Source organism: Ptychodera flava, chromosome 17 (genome assembly GCF_041260155.1).
Source record: "Ptychodera flava strain L36383 chromosome 17, AS_Pfla_20210202, whole genome shotgun sequence".
In the NCBI taxonomy this organism is placed as follows: Eukaryota; Metazoa; Hemichordata; class Enteropneusta; family Ptychoderidae; genus Ptychodera; species Ptychodera flava.
In genome coordinates this window covers 31,728,186-31,752,860 of record NC_091944.1, presented here as the reverse complement: position 1 = coordinate 31,752,860, position 24,675 = coordinate 31,728,186, and the positions used below count along the sequence as shown (strand labels likewise).

At 37.9% G+C, this 24,675-nt stretch overlaps 1 protein-coding gene across 1 annotated transcript; it reads right to left on the bottom strand.

The window, feature by feature from the left end:
* Positions 1 to 275: 275 nt before the first annotated feature.
* Positions 276 to 24,559, bottom strand: LOC139116069 (signal transducing adapter molecule 1-like). The gene is given in 14 exon segments (XM_070678580.1): positions 276 to 656; positions 1,961 to 2,157; positions 3,680 to 3,769; positions 3,772 to 3,899; positions 4,825 to 5,001; positions 6,346 to 6,440; positions 8,124 to 8,310; positions 8,821 to 8,899; positions 9,661 to 9,724; positions 10,841 to 10,920; positions 11,645 to 11,740; positions 15,555 to 15,630; positions 20,396 to 20,480; positions 24,426 to 24,559. Coding segments are annotated over 14 exon segments (1,584 nt in total). The 5' UTR covers positions 24,469 to 24,559; the 3' UTR covers positions 276 to 469.
* Between the last annotated feature and the right edge of the window lie 116 nt (positions 24,560 to 24,675).

The following is a 24,675-nucleotide window of genomic DNA, read 5'->3' as shown; positions in this document are numbered from 1 at the left end:
ACAACTACAGTAGCTTAACATTACTATTAAAATACAAGCATGGGTAGTAGAAAAGGTGAAGGCAAGGTACCTAATCATATATGTATATGCTTTGGAAATAACTAAGTCTGATTTGTTGGGATACACATGTGTCATTGCGCAGAACAGGAACACCAGGGTTGGAATTGTGACTATGCATAAGATTGCATGACATGTCTTGTCAATTGGAATTGAAATAATTGGTTGATGACTACTGCAAATAGTGGTCACTATCAGGATATGTAAAAGGACAGGAGAAATCTTTGCACAAATCATACTGACTGCATGGCTGTACAACAGATTTCACTGACTGCCAGTGAGATGGCGTCCTGTTCCGCTGTCTATGTAATCATACCTATCCAATACATCAGTATGCAAACAGAACTGGCAGTACACAAACTGAATGTCACTGACAATCATGATTTCCTTCCATTACTTTGATTGACCGTTCCTACAGGAGTTGTTGCTGGGGTGGGGCTGGTTGTGTGTACATTGGCTGTGACATAGGAGGCTGCATACTGCTAGGTCCACCATTATACGTAGTTGCGGCTGTAGCTGGTGCTTGCATGTTGGCTGGATTCATAGGTGGTAGTGACTGACTGTAGCCTGTACTTTGGACTGACGATGGTGGCATTCCACTGTAATATGAAAATGCAGAGAACAAAATGCATTATCTCCTTTGTTCAATTCTAATAGTTCAATGTTTTGTATGGTTACGAAAAATAGCAATCTTTAGGGTAGAAAGTGCCTGGGCAACAGATATTTGGACTATCAAATTTTTACAATTCGTTGTCTGATCTACCACTTGTGGAGGCTCATTTGGAGTACTTTTGGAGAAGAAATATTTTCATTGTCTTGATCTTTTGAAAATTGAAAACGATTTTGGTCCATAGAGTTGACATACCGATGGCACCCATTTTTAATTTCAAATATTGTTAAACATTAAGTAATTTGTTACTTAAATACCAAACTTAGCATGGTGACCCCCTAATCTTTATTCTTGATTTCGTAAGAACACAGTTGAAAGCTGGCACCATTTTTAATTTCAAATATTGTTAAACATTAAGTAATTTGTTACTTAAATACCAAACTTAGCATGGTGACCCCCTAATCTTTATTCTGATTTCGTAAGAACACAGTTGAAAGCTTCATTGAAGAAAGTTTGAGCAAAAGTTTGAGTGTGTCACTTTTGAGGTGCATACTACCTTAAATTGACAGGGTCACTATTTTTTTGACATTTTTCTATGTAGTGGAAAAATCAAACAAATAGTGGACAAAAGTGATGTTTCCAATGTATGATTTCGTGTCTAACAAGTAAGCATTAATGTGCACACTATGGCTTGCAGTTTGGTAGAGCAGTGTTAAGTTCATTAGCCTGCATTTTCTGGTAAAACTTTAAAATTCAGGTGTTGTTTCATTTCTTAGTTTTGAGTGAAAGTATATTTGAAGGTGTTTTCTGTAAATCTGTCTCAAAGCATATTTCATGTCTCTGTTCTTACACTGGATACTTCTCAAATGATACAAATATTAACAAAAAGAATGACCAAAGACAGTCACTTTGTTCCTTTAGTCTGATGATTTTCTGACAAATGTGACAAAATATTTACTTTTCTTTGAAAATTCTAATTTGACCATTGGCTCTGAATTTTCTAACCTCCACACCCATGAAAACATGTCTAGCATAACCATACACAGGGGGTCTAGTCCAAGCCATTACGGTGAAAAGGTTAGAGCTCAGTGGAAAGAACATTCCTTGTTGCTATCTATAATATGCAATTGCCAACTGCCCAAATACTGGTCATGTTTCTGAATGTTGATTAACTCTTTCATCCCCATTTCTTTTCAAAAAGTAACCATTGAAGAGATCAGGATAGGACAAAATCAGAGTGGTGAATGGGGTTTTTGAACGAAGATAAGACACTGAGTTGACATCATCACCCACCTTGCTGAAAACTGCATCTGTGTCATTGGTGGCATGGAGCTCATAGCTGGCATTTGACCCTGGCCCATGGGAGGTCCTTGACCTTGAGGTGGCATCTGGCCCTGGTTCATTGGTGGTCCCTGACCTGGTGGGGGCATTTGACCTTGAGGAGGTGCCATGTGTTGACCTTGAGGGGGAGGGGGCCCTTGCTGAATATACTGGCCAGGTGGTCCATAAGGCTGAAAAAATATAGCAGTATATTACATGTAAGATACATGGAAAAAACTAAACAATTGCAAATTTATCATGTTTTAAGACAAAGCTACCAAACTTTGATAGTGTTTCTTTGAAGTATTTGGTAAATCATCACTTCAAAATATTCTTTAAGTTCATTTTAATACCCAAGCTTTGCAGAGACATAGATATCCCAATTATTTTATGTTTTAGCTACTGCTTATGTCACTATCATTAAAACACCAATCCGAACACACTAATAACCAAAACATACTGGGTATTTTAAGAATTTGCACACGTTCTGTACATAAGCCACAAAGAACTTTTGAAAAATAATTCTTGCTATGATTATAAAAGTCGTGACGGCACAAAACAAGCAGTGGAGTTTCTTTGCTGTGAAACCCATATTACATCACTTCTGTGCATGCCTGTTGAATCAGAAGACAGTAGTATACAGCTAATATTATGATTCAGTAACAGTGATACCGCCCATTATCATATACCCATGCCCATATTGCTACATCCTAGTGACGTTCAATGTGAAATATCAGCCGTGATATTTCACGGTAAACGTCGAGATATGCACGATGAACGTCATCAGTTTTAGAGTTTTCCTGAACTACATTAGCAGTTTGTTGGTAAACAACGTAAACAACAAAATGGCTGCCGCTCCCCGCCTGCGAAGCAATGTCACCGACGTAAAAACTTGAAGGGCTTCGAGGAACATGGGTATTTCTGGTTGCAAAATACGGAAATATCACGTTGAGTCTTGAAATGTTTTCCCCATGGTATTTTTTGGGTCAAGTTCTAGCAAACGTTCTGCCGTTCGCCGGCACTGTGCACAGTCTCCACCGAACAGGAAGTGAGCGAGTGGTGTGACAGCGGTGTTCGCGCGCGACGACGACTGTTGACATGGCAACTCTAAAGGTAAACTAACAAAATGGCGTCCCCTCTCCGCGCAAGCTCCGTGCCGTACGACGATCGAAATCAGGATAGATTTAAAGCTGAGCAGTTTTTGATCTGTTACAGTTGTAATAGCATATTGCACCTTAAAATGTTCCTTCTGTATGACGATTTTTGTATCCCGGTGTCTTTCTCCTTGGGTTTCATTGAGATATGGACGACTTGCAGCGATGTCAAGCGTGATGTTGACATCTTCGTCGTATACTTTATGAATAAAGCCTGTTCACATAAACATTCTGATATTTATGCGCAAGGCGTAATAAAGTAAAGCCTCAAAATTATAAGGTTTTTCGTTCTATTAGTAAAAATTCCCTAAAATTATGGGCATGGGTATATGATAAATCGGTTATTACCCAATATCGCCTGTTCCTTGTGTCGTATCAGCATTCGTGTCATTTGTGCTGCGTCAGACACTCGACTTTGTCTCGTGTCTGACGCAGCACAAATGACATTCATGCTGATACGACACAGGAACAGGCGATATTGGGTAATAACCTCTAAGTATGAGTTGTACACTTCTTTTGGAGAATAGGAGTTTCTTACTTGTTGCATTGGCATATTTTGAGGCACTGGCTGCTGGGCAAACTGTTGCTGCTGAACCTTGTTATAAGAGTACGCATAATACGGAGCATCCTCTTCATCAGATTGTGGTACATTTCCAAGGCCTGTCTGAGCTTCTCACTCAGACCTGATAAGTCAGCATGTTTGCGGTCGATTTTTTCCAATTCTGTATCGATGAGGGGTCCCATCTGTTTGCACTGATCTGAAGGTACAATGAAGAAAAGAAGGAATCAAAGTGTGTCAACTTTGTTTTGGATTAAACAACAGCAAAACAGACACTCAATGTCAAAGTGAAGCAAGATATATGGACTGTGCCCAGTGATATGTTAGCTCTCTGGCCCAGTGCTTGAACAGAATTCAGCAGAGAATTGCACTGTTATACCAATATGAGAGGCTTTACGTGAACATTAGTGGGTAGGATGCTCCTTATGTAAAACTTTAAAAAATGTACCCAGATTGAAACAAAAATAGAGTCTGTACCCTAGGAGGGCATCAATAAACACAGAACTCTATGATTAGTGTTGTGTCTCCTTCTTGTTTAATGCATGCATACAAGCATACATGTTATATCATAGAGCCAAGAAGCAGGCTGGACAAGTACAAAACACTGAGATTCAAACCTGAACAAATTTATGTTGACAGAGACTGAACAAACCCAATACTATCCTTGAAGCTAACTATCTGCTGGAACTATGTCGCACGCAAGCTGTGTTGACAGTCAATATCATGGTATACTGCCATGTATCAATAGGTTGAATATAATTTGGTTTCATGGTGACAGTGGGATGTTTGAATAGGAAATACTAGTAATCAGGAATTTATCAAACCTGATCACTGTGCAAGAAGAAAACATCAATTATCTCAAACAATAAATTTTGGGATCATGTTACTATTGCTTTCAATAGGATTTTTTGGCCTAAATGTGCGGACACTGAGAGAAAAGCTTACCGCTCATTATTGACAATACTTTTAGAGTATACATGTGAGTAAGTTTGTATGCACTTGAAATGACAGGAAAAGTTTTCATGTAAAGATCAACTGCTAGGAGAAAAGATGTCATTTATCTTGACAATCTCACTCGCGTAGACAGCACAAATGATGGCAGATTGTCAGTTTTGTATTAATACCTTCAAGTATGAGCATTTCTTGCGTATCCGGTCGCTCCATTCCAGTAGGATCAGCATTTTGTAACATTTCCAATGCCATGTCCATCTTTTCTTCTTCGATCTCAGCCACAGGTGTTGGTGTTTCCAGCGTTCTAACTTCCACCTCCTCGTTAAACTGAACTGATTTAGGTTTGATTACTGTATACACAAAACAAAGCAAATTGCATGATTTGTTAAAAAATAAGAATAAAATCATTGTGTGATGTATGATGGGTAGAATTTTGGCAAAACTAATACTTTTGCTGAAAATGGGTTTGGGAATAACAGGCAAATGTCAAAGAAGGAGGAGAAATATGTGATTTTGGTTAGTATCACAATATAACTTGTTCCTAGGTTTTTTTTTTTGAAAAGTTAAAATTTATTCATGCAGAGAAACTTTGATTGCAGATATATCCACTATCATATTTCCATAACCGTGGGTAGGTAATAAACAAGAATTGTTCCATACTATAGACTAGTCTAGTCTTTTTTTTTGAAGACTAGTTTAGTCCATTTCCATTTACTATGTATAGCGCCCCCTCTGGCAGCAAGCTTTTATTCGTTTGTTTTAGTTAACAATCATGTTTAAAGGGGAAGTTCACCAAGGATGATTTTACATATGTGGTAGCTCTATGGTCATTTACCCAGGAAAACTATTTTCACCATTTATAACTCGCAATATTTTTTACAAAAACGATAAATATAGTACAGGAAATTGCCCATGTAATTTGAATCATGGAAAAAAGCTCCAAGCTTGGAGCTTGCATAATGTGCATATGGAAGGGACCATCTCCGGACGGGTATGCCCCCACATCGTCCACTCACAGTAACAGGTAGTAAACAGCGACACAAAATCTGACAGTGAACAGTTAATTATAAGTAAATCATCGTTTATGAAAGGATACTCAGTATAAACAAAAGTTATGTAAATACGCACAGCCTGCTTTAAGTATGAGTGAGTGGACAATGCAATACCCATGGAAAATGGTCCCTTCCATATCACATTATGCAAGCTCCAAGCTTGGCGCTTTTTTCCCATGATTCAAATTACATGGGCAACTTCCTGTACTATTTCTATTGGTTTTTGTAAAAAATCTTGCGAGTTATAAATGGCGAAAATAGCTTTTCCGGGGTAAGTGACCACAAAGCTAGCACATATGCAAAAATCATCCTTGGTGAACTTCCCCTTTAACTCTGGGTGAAAATATTTAGAAACTAAATTCATAGTATTGCTTCACCTCTTCAATATTGTAAAAAATTTGCTGCTGTTTGTAGGAATTTCAAACAGGCCCCTGATGAATGATGCACAAATGTACCTGTTCATTTGCATCATTACAAGGCACTGCAGGTACACACCGTTTCTCAGAGAAAACTGCTTTTTAAAGCTGTCTCACACCAAATTAATTCATATTTTTCTCTATCACACGCATATTTACACCTGTGGTGTGGAAATAATAGTCATGTTACATGGGCTCAAGATAAAGAAAAAAGTATGTTGCTTACCAGGTTCAGGTTCAGCAGTAAGATCAGCTGTGACAAAGTTGGATGGGAATAAACCACCGCCACGAGAATTCTCTCCCTTCCACCAATTAGCATCACTAGGAGAAAAGAATCTTAAAGGTCAATGGTTTTGTTTTCCCCATTTCATTGTCATAAAGCACATATCTCAATATTACACGTGAAAGTGTGTTCACTAGAACAACAATATTAGTACTGGGGTTGTTCAGTTGATGAAAGGAAACAATGAAAGAACCAACCAATGTACCACTGGAGCTTATGATTGTATTCAAAACTGGAAAAAATTGTTTTAATACATTTTTTTCATGAGTAAATTATTAAAGGCATACTGTCACCTTTTACAATTTTGCCACAGTTACCATGGAAAGAGAAAATCTAACCAATCACAGATTTTAAACGGATGGCCGCTTTTTAACAACAGCACCCTCACATGGGCATTTTCAACACAAAGGAACGCTCCTTGACCATATATGGGCATATTTACCAGTAGATTACAGGTGACTGTATACCTTAAATGACTACTATACCTGATCCACGAGAAAATCACGAGATACATGTACAATTGTTGCTATGAAGCCACTTGGTAATCTTGCATTATTTTATAAGTCAGGCAAGAATTTTCTTTGGAATTAGAATTATTTGGTAAAACCGATCACACTGAGCACAATAGATTCTTTAAACAAAAGGTTGATACACAGAAAACAAGTCATCGCTGATGACACAGTCCCCGCTGGATTATGGTGCTTGAATTATGGTGATTGAATTACATGCTTGGTAGCTTCATTACTTGAGAGAGAGCCGAATTTGATAAATGTTGGGAAATCACATGATAGTGGTCTGTGGGGGGATCATGTTTGTGTACTTGGGGCAGTAAAACTAATGTTCATATATATATATATATATATATATATATATATATATATATATATATATATATATATATATATATATATATATATATATATTTCAATATATATATATATATAATATATATTATATATATATATATATATATATATATATATATATATATATATATATATATATATATATATATATATATATATATATATATATAATATATAATATATATATATATATATATATATATATATATATATATAATATATATGCCATTATGCTTTATCCGTGTACCAACATTGAACAAATCGGTTCAGGATAGTTGAGTTATGGTTCAAAAACATGAAAACTTTGTGGCCATATTGGATTGTATCACCAAATAATTGACCTGAATATGTATGCCACAGTACTTTATCCTTGCACACAGTTTGAAAAAAATCGGCTCAGGGATGACAGAGAAACAGCTGCTGACGGACGGACACACACACAGACAGACGGATGGGACCCAATCTATGACTCCCCCTGGACTGCGTCCATGGGGACTTAGAAATTTCGATCAACAACGTTCTGTCCCTGTAACACCTTGAAGGGCACCTTTGTACATCATGCAAAGTACACCTAAACTGTACTGCTGCTACTATCAGTACATTTTGCCAGCAAAACATAATATTTCATCAATTCAAAGAAGTCAATATACACCCCATAGTGCATGAGAATAGATTCAATGGTGCTGTGGTATAGTTACCTGTGGGTTTTACACTCTTGTGTATGTAAGAAATTATGCTTGCTAAAATTTCAGAAACTTGAGAAGGAACTATTACTAGCATAATATTATGAACCAGTAAATTTAAGTTCTAACGAAAACAATGGTCAAATTCTTTTACGATAAATTGCTGTATTACCTATCATCAATAACTGTTATGAATTCACCAGCCTTGAAAGTTAACTCATTGTCTTCTGCAGCTTCAAAATCGTACAGGGCCTTGACTGTTCTTTGCTCTCTCTTCCTTGGAGGAGATGAGGACAGGGTACTGGGATAGAGACTGGATGTCTTGGGACCTTCATTTTCCTTTAGTGACAGCTGAATGGCTAAAACAACAAGGAAACAAGTCATCAGATTTCTACACAAACACTCAGAAACAAATTTGAGATGGCATACTTTTCATAAATTTATTGCCTATTTGTTTATCTGTTTGTGTGGATTTGGTGCCACTCTTCCACAAGAACAATATGGGAAGTCAAGCCTTTTATATTTCTAAAGACAAAGGTGGCCAACCAATCAGGTCAGTTGCTCTGATATATTTCAGAGGTCATCAATAAAAGTAGACAAACCATTGACATCAGCCTGGCAAACTTTAGCACATAGTCACATGGACAGCATGATGACAAGTATAAAACAACACCCCCAATACATGAGTATCAATGAGAATATTTTCAAAACGTGACTTATGCTCCTTCATGACATTAAGCTGATCATGGCATTGCATTAAAAAAATGGGTTTGACAATGCATATACTTGGCCAGGATTCAGAGTAACGGAAAACATTTTGAATTCTAGCTTCTTGGGTTTAAGACAACAGTCTACATGTATCAGCATACCTTTTGCAATGTCATCTTCTTCTTGCTGCGATGATACTACATTGGGATCTTTGCTAACCGGCGCAGAACTAGATTTACCCTGCAACAAAAAACCTTGCTGGTAGTAAACCTGGATCTAAATACCTTTTATTCCAGAAAAAAAGACACAATCATTTCATCCCAGGCCACATAAAGACCAATATTTCACACTTAGAATACCGATACTGAATCCCTCTACATGCAATACACTGAATGTGCTATATGAACACTATTTTTCTAATGTCCTGTGGAGATAAATTTTACCGAAAGTTCATTGACATCTGTTTTTATTGAATATGTTATAAGCTTTACCATGTAGAGGGACATGTTCACAGGCTATGTGTGCTTCAGCTCTATGTAAACAAGTACCTGGTAAATTAAAATTCATGAAATATTAGCATCACAGAGTCCTATTCAAAAAAGGAGCACTTAATGTTGTATTGATCAAATGAACTTCTCATATTCACCGTTACATCAGATAGTTTTGTCTTGCGGTATGAAATATTAAAAACAATACATACAATGTAGTGCGTCCCATTGTACGATATTGGGTACCAAGCTTTACTGCAATCCAATATTATTTGAGGTGGTAGTTTCCAGCTGAAAGACCCTGAGAGACCCTCATATTTCTTATCTAACAGCTATCAATTTCCACTGGTATCAACTGGATTTTAACAAATTCAGTCCCAATTCAGTGTAAACAGGTCCATCCTCACCACTGATAACAGTGTGTTTGGGCCAAACCAGGGTAGTGAAAGGGTTGGTCTAAGGTTTGGACGACCAAAGGTGTAAATGTGAAGAATATTGATAAAGCTGACTCACCTGGTCTGATGGAGTAAAACTAGCACCTTCAGCTTTCAAACTGTTGTACAATGAAGGAATTAAACTGAAAACAACAAATATGTAATTCTTAAGTTATGATAAACCCTATGTCATGCTTGAAATTGAAGTTGTACTGTACATTATACACTAACATATACGGTACAGTACATGTATTGATTCTTTGTACACTTATTTGACCCTAGACAACCGAACTATTGATAGTTCGAACTGTTTTCCATCTGTCATTATACATGCAGCATAACAATTTATATAATCACTGGCACTTAATGCCAAACGTATCATCTTCTCATTTGCATTACAAATTTCCATTAGCCCTTTACAGGTTATATCAAATCGGTGTACTCAGTATAAAGATCACAGTAACACTGAGCCTTTGCTGTAACACAAACTTTTGACAATCAAGTCAAGACAATATAAGTCACCATGTTTTGTGTGCCAGGTAAGCAGAGTATCTAATGCTCAATATCACGGATAAATATATTCGTATGTATTCGAAGCATATCAATTAGCATTGTTTGAGTATGCAAATCAACATATGAATCATTCTCATTGGAGAATATTAATTGGCCTAAAATTGAACACTATATAGAAGCAAGTCATTGGACATCATCTTTTCATATGCTTTAGAAGACTTCTAACGGTCCGCTTTGTTAAAATACATGTATTACATAGGATATTTTTTGCCTCACTAGTTTCACAAACTTGACCTCACTGGGACAAAACCTGGGTTTGAAAAGGTTTACAGCTGATGCCGCCAATTTGGTACACCAGAATACATAATTATCCAGCAACTTATCTGAGCGGTTTGCTATACGCCTTGGCGTTTACCTATACAAGAGTCTGTTCTACATGTATTGTCTGAAGACTGATAAGAAATCCACCAAACTCAGCAGGCAGCTCCTCCATAGAGTAAACTGACGTACATTTCTAGGAGCAAATCATTTTGGACTTGCACCCTGTTCATGTGAAAGTTTTGAAATGGGAAATAATATATTGTAGAGAGTATAACATGATCTGTTGTAGTCATTTTGTGTCCTTTCTTTCATTTGGTGTTTGTATTATAACTACAACATACACTACAGTTGGACATGACACCAGAATTGAATTGTGTTGCGCGAACAAAGATTGCACTCCTAGACGGCGAAATAACAATACTCACTTAAGTTGTTGATCTCCTTTGAACTCTTCTGCCCAGGTTTTAATGAGACTTTTTAGTTTATCTGCAACCTTGGGATGACCCTGTTGTAAATAAAAATCCATTTTTGCAGCATGGGGATATGTACTGCTTGAATCGCGACACAATAATAATCAAAAAGCACTGTACACTAATGAGTATTAGTAAAGTATAGGTAATGCCTAGATGATAACTCATAATCGATGGGGAACATTCATAGACTGCATGAATTAGACTTGTACAGTCCCTGAGACAGGGCCTTGCATTGGCAAATAATTCCATTGGGATGTTCTTACATTGCCAGACTTAAACAACTTTGTCTTTCTGCGCAGTGCGGAGCACTCTATTATGAAAATACCCAGTAAGCTGAAGTGAAACAATTTTGTCTGAGGGCATTTGCAGAAAAGACAAGGCTGCATGCTGGGTGTCACTTTCCATTGGCCTATACAAATGTACATTGACACCATTATGGTACAGTCTTAGGACAAGATTGCACACATACTGTACATGTACATGTCAGTGTGCGGTTTTATATCCAAAAACCAATGAGCTGCAACTTATTCAATCACTTTTCATGATTTCAAATTAAATAAGTTCATGTACACATAAATGTTGCTACTATAGAATGCACATTTACAGTATATATAAAGTAACGCTGATGTCTACCTCTTAGATTATAGTTTGAAAAAAAGACATTACTGGAAACTTTCATTGAACTTACTCCAAGCAACAATACAATGAAGGTGGGAGTTGCATGTAAAGAGTGCTTTTGTCCAGAACAGAACGTACCTTTGAAATAATATTCCTAGCCTCTGTACAGAAGTCTCTTGAACACACTTCAAGATGAAATATCTTGCCACAGTTACTTACACACGCACCGAGCAGCTGTTGTTGGTAAAAAGTGACAAAAACAAGACATGTCAGTATCTTACAAAGTATCAGGCATCTCTTTGTACCGGTATTTATCAGGGATATGATAAACAGGTAATTGTCAATGACACCGTTCCTGCTACTAAATGGTCATTAATTAATACTTGTTGACAAACTGGTTTATCTTGCCAGTAGAGTTTATCCCTCTTCCTGCCAAGTTCATATTTCACCATCAGTTAAAGCCTTTATATGACTAGTGAAGCAAACATATCCCATATGGTGCATTTGAACAAAGACTTGAAGATTTGAAGGTCCCTGAAGACAGAGATACCGTAAACATGATTTTTACAGACTAAAGCTGCTATAACATACAAAGCCAAGCGGTTGAAAATCAATATGGTTTTGGCTCAATACCGCTTTTTACTGACTTGGCAGATGGGGAAGTGATACTGTCTGGCAGGTAAAGGGTTATATAGATGCTGACACAATTCTGCCAAACAGTGAAATCAATTATCACAGCCATTCAATTAGAAATGTTCTGTTTCAGTTATTGTGAAACAAATTATTAGACAAATACATGTCATTGTGCATAATGTTTGTGCCAAGTTTAAATCGGATCAGTTGGGGTATATGTCATGGCTTTGAACATAACAAAAAATCAATGATGAATTCAGTTAACAGAGCTAGTTTTGCATGCCATGGTGGCTTTTGACAAGAACAATTTTGTCACAAAATGGTCTCAGGGGAGCAATTTCAGATTATAATGCAAAACATATTGATGTGCACATACATGTACATGTTATTGTAAATTGCACTGTGTCAAATTTACCCCAAAAAAGATGATTCATATCTATGTATTAGCTCCAGGGTTCTCCCCAGCCCAAAACAGCGTCGCGGCCCGCGACGCTATCGTTCAAGCCCGCGACGCTTTCGATCTCACCGCGACGCTATAATTGTTACCCGCAACGCTATGAAGTTCAGCGGCAAAATGTTCACAATGGCACCTACTGGTCGACGTCCGTACGATCACACAAAAGGAAGACAGATTATTCGTGGCTTCTTTGTTTTACAATGTCACTAGATATTACTCCTTTCAATTTGTATGAATAGTGTTAACAACAGAACAAGTTCACACGTCCCTTGTGGTGGGCCTTTGACGGTACCGGCACCGACCCATCCAAAGAAATTGTAAAGCTGAGGACAGAAAAATTGACAGCAAAAGTCAGCGACGATTTCCGCTCTTAATTGACGAAATATTTTCAAATCAAAATCAAACTGATTACACAATCCCTAGCTACAGAAGTGGCGATTTGGTGAAATTTCTGTTTGTCTCACATCTTGAAATAAAAAGTAAAGTGGAACGAAGACATCATCTGATCATGTATGCTGCCGATCAACAGCATAGCCTAGCAAGTAGCATAGTGAACTGTCTGTCACCGCATGCACCGGCATGGGTTTGCTGCACGTACAAGCAACTCAACTTTCCAAGATCAAACGGTCAGTATCTTGTGAAAACAGCAACATAGCAATGAAATTGTTATAGTCAGTGGAAAAACTCTTAACAGATGGAGTGTTAATTGCTTCAACCAAATGAAAATGCATATGAAGAGAATGAAACCCACATCGCGTGCGTGAGTGAAAATACTGTAAACAATGGCGGATGTGACATCAGAGTGGGACTCTTCTATTTTGGTACCGGGGATGCGCCGGATCAGAGAACCCTGATAAACGTACTGAAAAAACGTAGTATTTTCCTGGCGATGCTGTCACGGGAACTTCTATGCCTCATTGTTTTACATCTTTTAATAGTTTCTTTGATCTGAGCGGTTTTACCAACTGTTACGATATATTTTACTCTGCTACCCTTTCTTTATTGGAGCATGGAGGTAGCAGATGGGAGTAAAACAAGGGTAGGAGCTTATGCAACTTAGTAAGGATGTACTAAATTTTGAAAACAAGCGACCTAGCGGCCGATATAGCTCCGCTGTATTTATGTACAGAATAACTATATTTGACACATGTTGATGAAGAAGGTGGAAATCTTTGATAACTCAATGCAGTGGCCAGAAAACAGTGGCTAAAAGAAGCTGCAAAAATACAAAATTGAAGATTTCATCATACTTTGAATATATCACATCCGATCATCCCTAAGACATGTCAACCAAAGCTATCTTATGAGTAGTTTTTTGAGAATAAAATATTCTGACCAAAAATGGCAACAATTGCCCCCAAAAATAAAAATTGCAGATTCATCATAATTTCAAAATATCACACTTAGTTCATATATAGAAACCTGTATACCAAATTTCAAAGCTGTTAGACCAGTACTTTTTGAGAACACATTTTTTGACCAAAAATGGGAAAATTGCCCAAAAAATTCAAATTGCAGATGTCATAATTATTTCTATAAATATCATTTAGTTCATCTAAGGAAACCTGTATACCAAATTTCAAAGCTATCAGATGAGTAGTTTTGGAAATACACATTTTTTGACCAAAAATGGCAAAAATTGCCCAAAAAATACAAAATTACAGATCTCATCAGAAATTCAATATATATTACTAAGCTTATCTGTAGAAACCTGTATACCAAATTTCAAAGCTATCAGACCAGTACTTTTTGAGAAACACATTTTTTGACCAAAAATGGCAAAAATTGCCCCAAAATTACAAAATGGCAGATTTCATCATAATTTCAATAAATATCATTTAGTTCATCTGTAGTAACCTCTATACCAAATTTCAAAGCTATCAGATGAGTAGTTTTGGAAATACACATTTTTTGACCAAACATGGCAAAAATTGCCCCAAAAATACAAAATTACAGATTTCATCAGAAATTCATATAAATTACTTAGTTCATCTATAGAAACCTGTATACCAAATTTCAAATCTATCAGACCAGTACTTTTTGAGAAATACATTTTTTGACCAAAAATGGCAAAAATTGCCTTAAAAATGCAAATTTGCATATTTCTGCACAATTTGAACAAATCTGAAATAGATCATCCCTAGGGACATATGTACCAAATATAAAAGCTATCTGACCAGTAGTTTTGAAGGAGATTTTTAAAGATTTTTTACCAAAAATGACAAAAATTGCCTTAAAAATACAAATATGCAAATTTCACCACCATTTGAACAAATCTGATTTAAGTCACCCTAAGCAAACTGCATATCAAATTTCAAAGCAATTGGACAAGCGGTTTCAGAGAAGAAGATTTTTTTACCAAAAACACCAAAAAATGCCCCAAAAATACAAATATGCAAATTTCACCATGATTTGAACAAACTGAAGTGAGGTCACCCCAAGTGAACTGCATATAAAATTTCAAAGCAATTGGACTTGTGGTTTCAGAGGAGAAGGCAATTGTTGACGGACGACGACGGACGACGGACGACGACGACGGACGACGGACGACGACGGATAATCAACCTATTTGATAAGCTCCGCGTCGCTGACAGCGGAGCTAAAAAGTCAATCGAGGGGCTCTATCCATAGGTTCCCTGTTTAGTCAATTTTTGGTGGACACAAACTATATGCAAATTTTATGCAAATATCTGAAAAAACTAATTATGCAAATATTATGCAAATTAGCCGCTACTCTATAAAAAAATCCTAGGGAGAACCCTGAGCTCTGGACCACACTGAATAATATTACAAACAAATCAATGTGCGCACACATACATGATATTGTACATTTGCAAATTTGAACAAAATCAGCTATGGGATGCCTACATTATGACTCTATACATGAAAAATTTTGTGATAAAATGGCTGCCAGTCAGCCTTATTGGACTGTGCAATGATAAAATTCGAGTTACTCACTGTAAGAGCCTGCATACAGACATGAGGAATGGAGTGCTTAACTCTTTTCATGATTGCACGGAGACAGTCTTTTGGGCTGTACAGGAAAAAACAAACTCAATATTAGTGCCATGAAAAAAATGTCATGCATGAATGAAGAGAGATGTCTTAATTTTCTAGTTTTTTGAAACAAACAGTAGCACTGTACTAACTTTCCTTTGACCTTACAGGTATGAAATATAATTTGATATGTCAGCTAAATAAAATACCAGTATCGTCACTAGTTTAACTTGCAATGCATATTTTTTTTTATGTTGTTAGAATTGTTCATATCTGAAGATGTCACGAGCTACATTGCTGCCAAGGGATGAACGTTTGATAGTTTTAAGCCTTTTATTGCAGTATCCTTGATCTACAAATACACAGTAAAGCACACAGATATATCTCACATTTTGTTTCATCAATATAGTTACTAGCATGATTGTCTAAAGATAAAGATATCTCAAGAGCCTTTGGGGAGTACACCAAATAACAGTTGTAGATAAATCCATGAACCAATACTACTGACTGACCCTTTGTATAAGAGCACCAATTCTTTCATGTTTCACTCTACACTTGTCAAGATACCTAAAGTTGATATTGAATTACAAACTCATAAAGATTTCTATCCCAAAAGTCATTATCAGGTGTTGAAAATAATTCACTCTAGATAGACCTGTACCCAATGTTTATTTGTATCCTACAACTTGTGTACAAGTACAGGCACTTACCCATGGTACTCTACCGACTCTGTCACAAATATCCATTATCAAAGCTACAAGTACAGGCACTTACCCATTGGTAGCTCTACCGACTCTGTCACAAATATCCATTATCAAAGCTACAAGTACAGGCACTTACCCATTGGTAACTTTACCGACTCTGTCACAAATATCCATTATCAAAGCTACAAGTACAGGCACTTACCATTGGTAACTCTACTGACTCTGTCACAAATATCCATTATCAAAGAGCTCTACAAGTACAGGCACTTACCCATTGGTAACTTTACCGACTCTGTCACAAATATCCATTATCAAAGCTACAAGTACAGGCACTTACCCATTGGTAACTCTACCGACTCTGTCACAAATATCCATTATCAAAGCTACAATACAGGCACTTACCCATCGGTAACTCTACCGACTCTGTCACAAATATCCATTATCAAAGCTACAAGTACAGGCACTTACCCATTGGTAACTTTACCGACTCTGTCACAAAATATCCATTATCAAAGCTACAAGTACAGGCACTTACCCATTGGTACTCTACCGACTCTGTCACAAATATCCATTATCAAAACTACAAGTACAGGCACTTACCCATTGGTAACTCTACCGACTCTGTCACAAATATCCATTATCAAAGCTACAAGTACAGGCACTTACCCATCGGTAACTCTACCGACTCTGTCACAAATATCCATTATCAAAGCTACAAGTACAGGCACTTACCCATTGGTAACTCTACCGACTCTGTCACAAATATCCATTATCAAAGCTACAAGTACAGGCACTTACCCATTGGTAACTCTACCAACCTCTGTCACAAATATCCATTATCAAAGCTACAAGTACAGGCACTTACCCATTGGTAACTCTACCGACTCTGTCACAAATATCCATTATCAAAGCTACAAGTACAGGCACTTACCCATTGGTAACTCTACCGACTCTGTCACAAATATCCATTATCAAAGCTACAAGTACAGGCACTTACCCATTGGTAACTCTACCGACTCTGTCACAAATATCCATTATCAAAGCTACAAGTACAGGCACTAACCCATTGGTAACTCTACCGACTCTGTCACAAATATCCATTATCAAAGCTACAAGTACAGGCACTTACCCATTGGTAACTCTACCGACTCTGTCACAAATATCCATTATCAAAGCTACAAGTACAGGCACTTACCCATTGGTAACTCTACCGACTCTGTCACAAATATCCATTATCAAAGCTACAAGTACAGGCACTTACCCATTGGTAACTCTACCGACTCTGTCACAAATATCCATTATCAAAGCTACAAGTACAGGCACTTACCCATTGGTAACTCTACCGACTCTGTCACAAATATCCATTATCAAAGCTACAAGTACAGGCACTTACCATTGGTAACTCTACCGACTCTGTCACAAATATCCATTATCAAAGCTACTAGTACAGGCACTTACCCATTGGTAACTCTACCAACTCTGTCACAAATATCCATTATCAAAGCTACAAGTACAGGCACTTACCCATTGGTAACTCTACCGACTCTGTCACAAATATCCATTATCAAAGCTACAAGTACAGGCACTTACCCATTGGTAACTCTACCGACTCTGTCACAAATATCCATTATCAAAGCTACAAGTACAGGCACTTACCATTGGTAACTCTACTGACTCTGTCACAAATATCCATTATCAAAGCTACAAGTACAGGCACTTACCCATTGGTAACTTTACCGACTCTGTCACAAATATCCATTATCAAAGCTACAAGTACAGGCACTTACCCATTGGTAACTCTACCGACTCTGTCACAAATATCCATTATCAAAGCTACAAGTACAGGCACTTACCCATTGGTAACTCTACCGACTCTGTCACAAATATCCATTATCAAAGCTACAAGTACAGGCAATTACCCATTGGTAACTTTACCGACTCTGTCACAAATATCCATTATCAAAGCTACAAGTACAGGCACTTACCCATTGGTAACTCTACCGACTCTGTCACAAATATCCATTATCAAAGCTACAAGTACAGGCACTTACCCATTGGTAACTCTACTGACTCTGTCACAAATATCCATTATCAAAGAGCTACAAGTACAGGCACTTACCCATTGGTAACTCTACCGACTCTGTCACAAATATCCATTATCAAAGCTACAAGTACAGGCACTTACCCATTGGTAACTCTACCGACTCTGTCACAAATATCCATTATCAAAGCTACAAGTACAGGCACTTACCCATCGGTAACTCTACCGACTCTGTCACAAATATCCATTATCAAAGCTACAAGTACAGGCACTTACCCATTGGTAACTCTACCGACTCTGTCACAAATATCCATTATCAAAGCTACAAGTACAGGCACTTACCCATTGGTACTCTACCGACTCTGTCACAAATATCCATTATCAAAGCTACAAGTACAGGCACTTACCCATTGGTAACTCTACCGACTCTGTCACAAATATCCATTATCAAAGCTACAAGTACAGGCACTTACCCATTGGTAACTCTACCGACTCTGTCACAAATATCCATTATCAAAGCTACAAGTACAGGCACTTACCCATTGGTAACTCTACCGACTCTGTCACAAATATCCATTATCAAAGCTACAAGTACAGGCACTTACCCATTGGTAACTCTACCGACTCTGTCACAAATATCCATTATCAAAGCTACAAGTACAGGCACTTACCCATTGGTAACTCTACCGACTCTGTCACAAATATCCATTATCAAAGCTACAAGTACAGGCACTTACCCATTGGTAACTTTACCGACTCTGTCACAAATATCCATTATCAAAGCTACAAGTACAGGCACTTACCCATTGGTAACTCTACCGACTCTGTCACAAATATCCATTATCAAAGCTACAAGTACAGGCACTTACCCATTGGTAACTCTACCGACTCTGTCACAAATATCCATTATCAAAGCTACTAGTACAGGCACTTACCCATTGGTAACTCTACCAACTCTGTCACAAATATCCATTATCAAAGCTACAAGTACAGGCACTTACCCATTGGTAACTCTACCGACTCTGTCACAAATATCCATTATCAAAGCTACAAGTACAGGCACTTACCCATTGGTAACTCTACCGACTCTGTCACAAATATCCATTATCAAAGCTACAAGTACAGGCACTTACCCATTGGTAACTCTACTGACTCTGTCACAAATATCCATTATCAAAGCTACAAGTACAGGCACTTACCCATTGGTAACTTTACCGACTCTGTCACAAATATCCATTATCAAAGCTACAAGTACAGGCACTTACCCATTGGTAACTCTACCGACTCTGTCACAAATATCCATTATCAAAGCTACAAGTACAGGCACTTACCCATTGGTAACTCTACCGACTCTGTCACAAATATCCATTATCAAAGCTACAAGTACAGGCAATTACCCATTGGTAACTCTACCGACTCTGTCACAAATATCCATTATCAAAGCTACAAGTACAGGCACTTACCCATTGGTAACTCTACCGACTCTGTCACAAATATCCATTATCAAAGCTACAAGTACAGGCACTTACCCATTGGTAACTCTACCGACTCTGTCACAAATATCCATTATCAAAGCTACAAGTACAGGCACTTACCCATTGGTAACTCTACCGACTCTGTCACAAATATCCATTATCAAAGCTACAAGTACAGGCACTTACCCATTGGTAACTCTACCGACTCTGTCACAAATATCCATTATCAAAGCTACAAGTACAGGCACTTACCCATTGGTAACTCTACCAACTCTGTCACAAATATCCATTATCAAAGCTACAAGTACAGGCACTTACCCATTGGTAACTCTACCGACTCTGTCACAAATATCCATTATCAAAGCTACAAGTACAGGCACTTACCCATTGGTAACTCTACCGACTCTGTCACAAATATCCATTATCAAAGCTACAAGTACAGGCACTTACCCATTGGTAACTCTACCGACTCTGTCACAAATATCCATTATCAAAGCTACAAGTACAGGCACTTACCCATTGGTAACTCTACCAACTCTGTCACAAATATCCATTATCAAAGCTACAAGTACAGGCACTTACCCATTGGTAACTCTACCGACTCTGTCACAAATATCCATTATCAAAGCCCAATCCTCTGTGGTGTTTAACTCACTTGTGACTTTCTCTGTAAAGAATCAATGTAAATCAGTGTAAATGTATGCATACCATGATGCTGTGACACACCATGGTTCTGAAATGTATTTGTTGATGCAGTACATCAACCACAACATTCTGAAATTACTGACAATGTGCGGGTAAGAGTATGCTATTGTAAGAACGCAGATAAAACAAGGAAGAATGTAATACCAACATTGTGGTGGCACATTCCTTACCAAACACCTTTCTGAAGAAGATGGATGAAGCATTCTTCCCTAATGTAATCTGAAAATTACACTCACTGCTCTTGCTACCACTATGATGGCCAATTTGTGACCAAACAAAGGATCTACAGATATAGTAGATGTATTGCGCTGTTCTTTTTGAGATGATTTCTCATAATGTCAAAATAAACACACACTTTATTTGTAATTACACAAGCAATGAATCAGACATTTCAGTCTTTGTGGGCTTGCTTAAAAGAGCTGTGCCACCACAAAGTTGGCAACATTCTTCCTTTTTTCTCTGTATACTACACACAGCTGGCTGTAAAATTAAAAGATATTACTGGCTAAATGAATGTCAATAACTGATTCCAGTTCCTTGTTACGATAAACCATGGAGGTATCAGTGGAGACAACTACCTCCATGCAGTGTTTCCCCTGGGTTCCAAAATCTTGTAGCAAATTTGGCTAGAAGCCCTAAAAAATTATTCGCCAAACGAGATTTCAATTAGCCAAGCCGATACCACTGATCACAAATGACGTCATTTCTTTCTCATTAATATGCAAAAATAAATATTTGTCTGCATTTTCCGTAAGAATGACGGAAATAAACCCTGTTAGTGCTACTATGGATACTAAAAGTAACACCAATTTATGGTTCAGATTACAAGGTGCCAACATCATCCACGCATACAACATAAAATTTGTCCGAATTTCAAGCGACACCACGCGAGCGACACTTGTCCAAAGTTAGGCGTATGCAACTATATTCAGTAACAAACCTGAAATCGCTATCGTGCGATACTGTACATTTCGCTACAGACAACGGCACGAAACCTGGTTCAGCATACTAGTTTTTTCAAACGAATCAGATATCCATTCTCGTAGCAGTTCGAAAGTAAAATACTCTCAGACTTGAGAAATATGTGCATTTTTTTTAGACTTCCAATACATTTGCTTTACGCTTGAAGTTTAGCAAGCGAAGCTCGGCGCTCGGACAGTGCACAGCGTATCAAAGGCGCTCGGGTCAGGGGTCATCATCAAAGACGTCAGTGTGTATTCACAGCAAGCTTGCCATGGATCGCGGAAATCACGGATCATAAATCCAAATGTTCACGTCTCTATTATGTAAACAGAACCGTAAAATATCAAATATATACCATTTTGATATGGAGAAACATCTTTTTGTTTCACTGACGATCAAGTTAAATGCTCAAATATCGCGACAAGACTTAGCGTATTTGCACGATGTGAATGCGGAACTAGGCGACTCAGCGAACGAGCGAACGCCTTCTCTGAAAGTCCGATGTCACGTCACAATACACCACGGTCCGTGATACACTGAAAATTGTCGCGAATTTATATTTAAGGAAGCCAATTCACACAAGTTTCTAACGCCAGTAAAGGTATTTTCTTGTTGGCAGCAATACACCACGAACAGTTTCGCTATTCAGGTGTGCCTTACTCACTCTACGTTCTAAAAAATGCCATGTGTATGCATGCCGCTACCTTCCTTTCCAAATTCACGGTCGACTTTCGTACTTTCTTTCCATTTCATAGCTTTACTTGCGCGTAGAATGTGTGTTGTAGGGGTGGTTCCCCCCATATTGGTGGAGCAGCCAAAGTCAAAAAGGAAAGTTTGCCGTTTTTGCTTAGTTTCACAGTCACTACGATCCTTCAGTGTTGACGATGACATGGCTGTCACTGCACGGAGTTATCACACATTGCGCGTAGTCAAACCCAAAACTTCGCAACATTTTAGTCAACTAGTCATGATATACATGCGGTACTATTAATTTGTGAGTTATTTCGTTACAATTTACAAATAGGATCTCCTGACGCATAAGGTCGGGGATGTAGAGAGATAAAGCATGACGTCTCAAGTTGAATGCAGGACATCGATGTGCACGCCGACAGACAAAGTGATGACGTCATAGTGCAATTTTCGATTCGCAAGTTTGGCTAACTTTTGCCAAAATCTTCTCGCCAAACGCTACTTTTTTCTCGCATTTGCGATTTGGCGAGCGGGCAGCGGAAACACTGTCCATGGATAAACTGATAATAAATTATAAAATATAAAATCAAGTCATATTACTACACACTCAATTATCAGATTTATCTAATATAAATATTATTTCCTTGATAAGATATTCAATGGAAAACAAAAGAATGACAAACTGTTAATGGGCTGTTGACACATTTGCTAATGCGAGAACCAGGGATTGAGACGGGCGCCTTTAACCCTATTTCTGCTACATGTATAAACTATCCAGAATTTCAATGTAACATAGTTAAATTGGTAAACCATTGGCAACACTAGTACGGTAGTACCCGGGTGTGGTATTTATTCTTAGGTAGGTCATCATGCTCGATTGAGAGTAAGCAACCTACCTAGAAACAAAATCTACACACACAGTAACGTACACGAAGTGATGTTTGGCACTCTGGCACTTGGACTCTGAGTAAGATATCTGATACAGTCATTTTTGCAGGTAATAGAACGAAGTCAAATTTGTGATAGCCCTTCAGGATATATCTGACACAAATAGTTCAAAGACCTTCATTTTTGAGAAGACAAATTTCCAGTCCTACTAATTACTGCCCGTGACTGCCCATAGCTGCCTAAGGACTGTCCGAGAACTGCCCGAGTAAAAAGTAGGGCAAATTTCGCCAAGTTTAACACTAAGCCAATAGGTTCAACTTACATTATGTCCAGCTAACCAAAAATATCATTGATTTGGCGTTCACCATATGTTTTCTCAAACGGTTTTGGACACTGGATTATCGACAAGAAAGACATCCCCAAGCTTTGATTTTGAGATCATACCATTCAGTGCAAGGGGTGTTAGGCTGTCAAGCTGCACGCGCGCGGCTAGGATATCGTACAACCTCTTGCGCTGAATGGTATGATCTCACTATCGAGCTGGCAACGTCCTTCAAGTCGGGCGTCTTCTGAGTTCCAAAACAGCTGGAGAAATCAGGTTAACGCCAAGTCAATGATATTTTTGGTTGGCCGGGCATAGTATAAATTAAACCTCTTGGCTTAGTGTTAAAATGGGCGAAATTTGGCCTAATTTTCCTCGGGCAGTCTTCATGCAGCTACGGGCAGTAATTAGTAGGACCCCGAATTTCTCTTATGATGTCATACCATGTGAAAATAAATACAATGACTCATGAACGGACATGATCAGTATCACTACGAGCCTAGTTTACACGTATTGTACGTAAATAAAGCGGCCTCATTGAAGGTCATTTTTTGCAAAACTAACGAACTCCAAACCATCACTTGTGACAAAAAAAGAAACGAGGATATCTCCCTGTCTCTCTTCGCCCTCTTTAAACACTGATCTACCTCCTGTCTGAAAATCAAGTCATATTACTACAGACGCACTTCTCTACTTCCGGCCTTCAAATAAGCCACTTCCTGTTACAACAGACAATGTGTATTACTATCGTGAATTTGGAACCAAGAAAAAACGGGTAAAATATTGACCTATCAAAGCATTTACCAACATATTTTTTGTGTATACAATTTCTTAATCGATTCCCTGGATAAGAAGGAAGAGGATGCGCCTATAACAATGTAATGAACACATTTGAAGAATAATATGATGATGACTGGCTAGGCTGTTCAGATTATCACAATCAAAACATGGCATATGACATCATCGTTACAAGCCTTATCGCGACAAGCAAAAAGTAAAACTGATACAGACTTAACAGTTGAGTGGTCTTCTTGATTAACTTACCGACATCGGCGTCAAACGGTGACGAACTACTGAAGAGAGGCATTTTCGTCTTTTTCTTTGAAATCAGGGAATACAAACGTACTGACCAACCTTCTACTCGAGGACAGCCTTCTCTATTATCGACCAATGCGCAGGCGTTGTGAACTTATGAACTTTAAGACATGACGTCATAGCATGGGCTTTAAAAATCCCTTTTTTGATGTTGTTGTTGTTTGTATGTTTGTTTCCGATGAAGCTGTCGAGTGTTTCG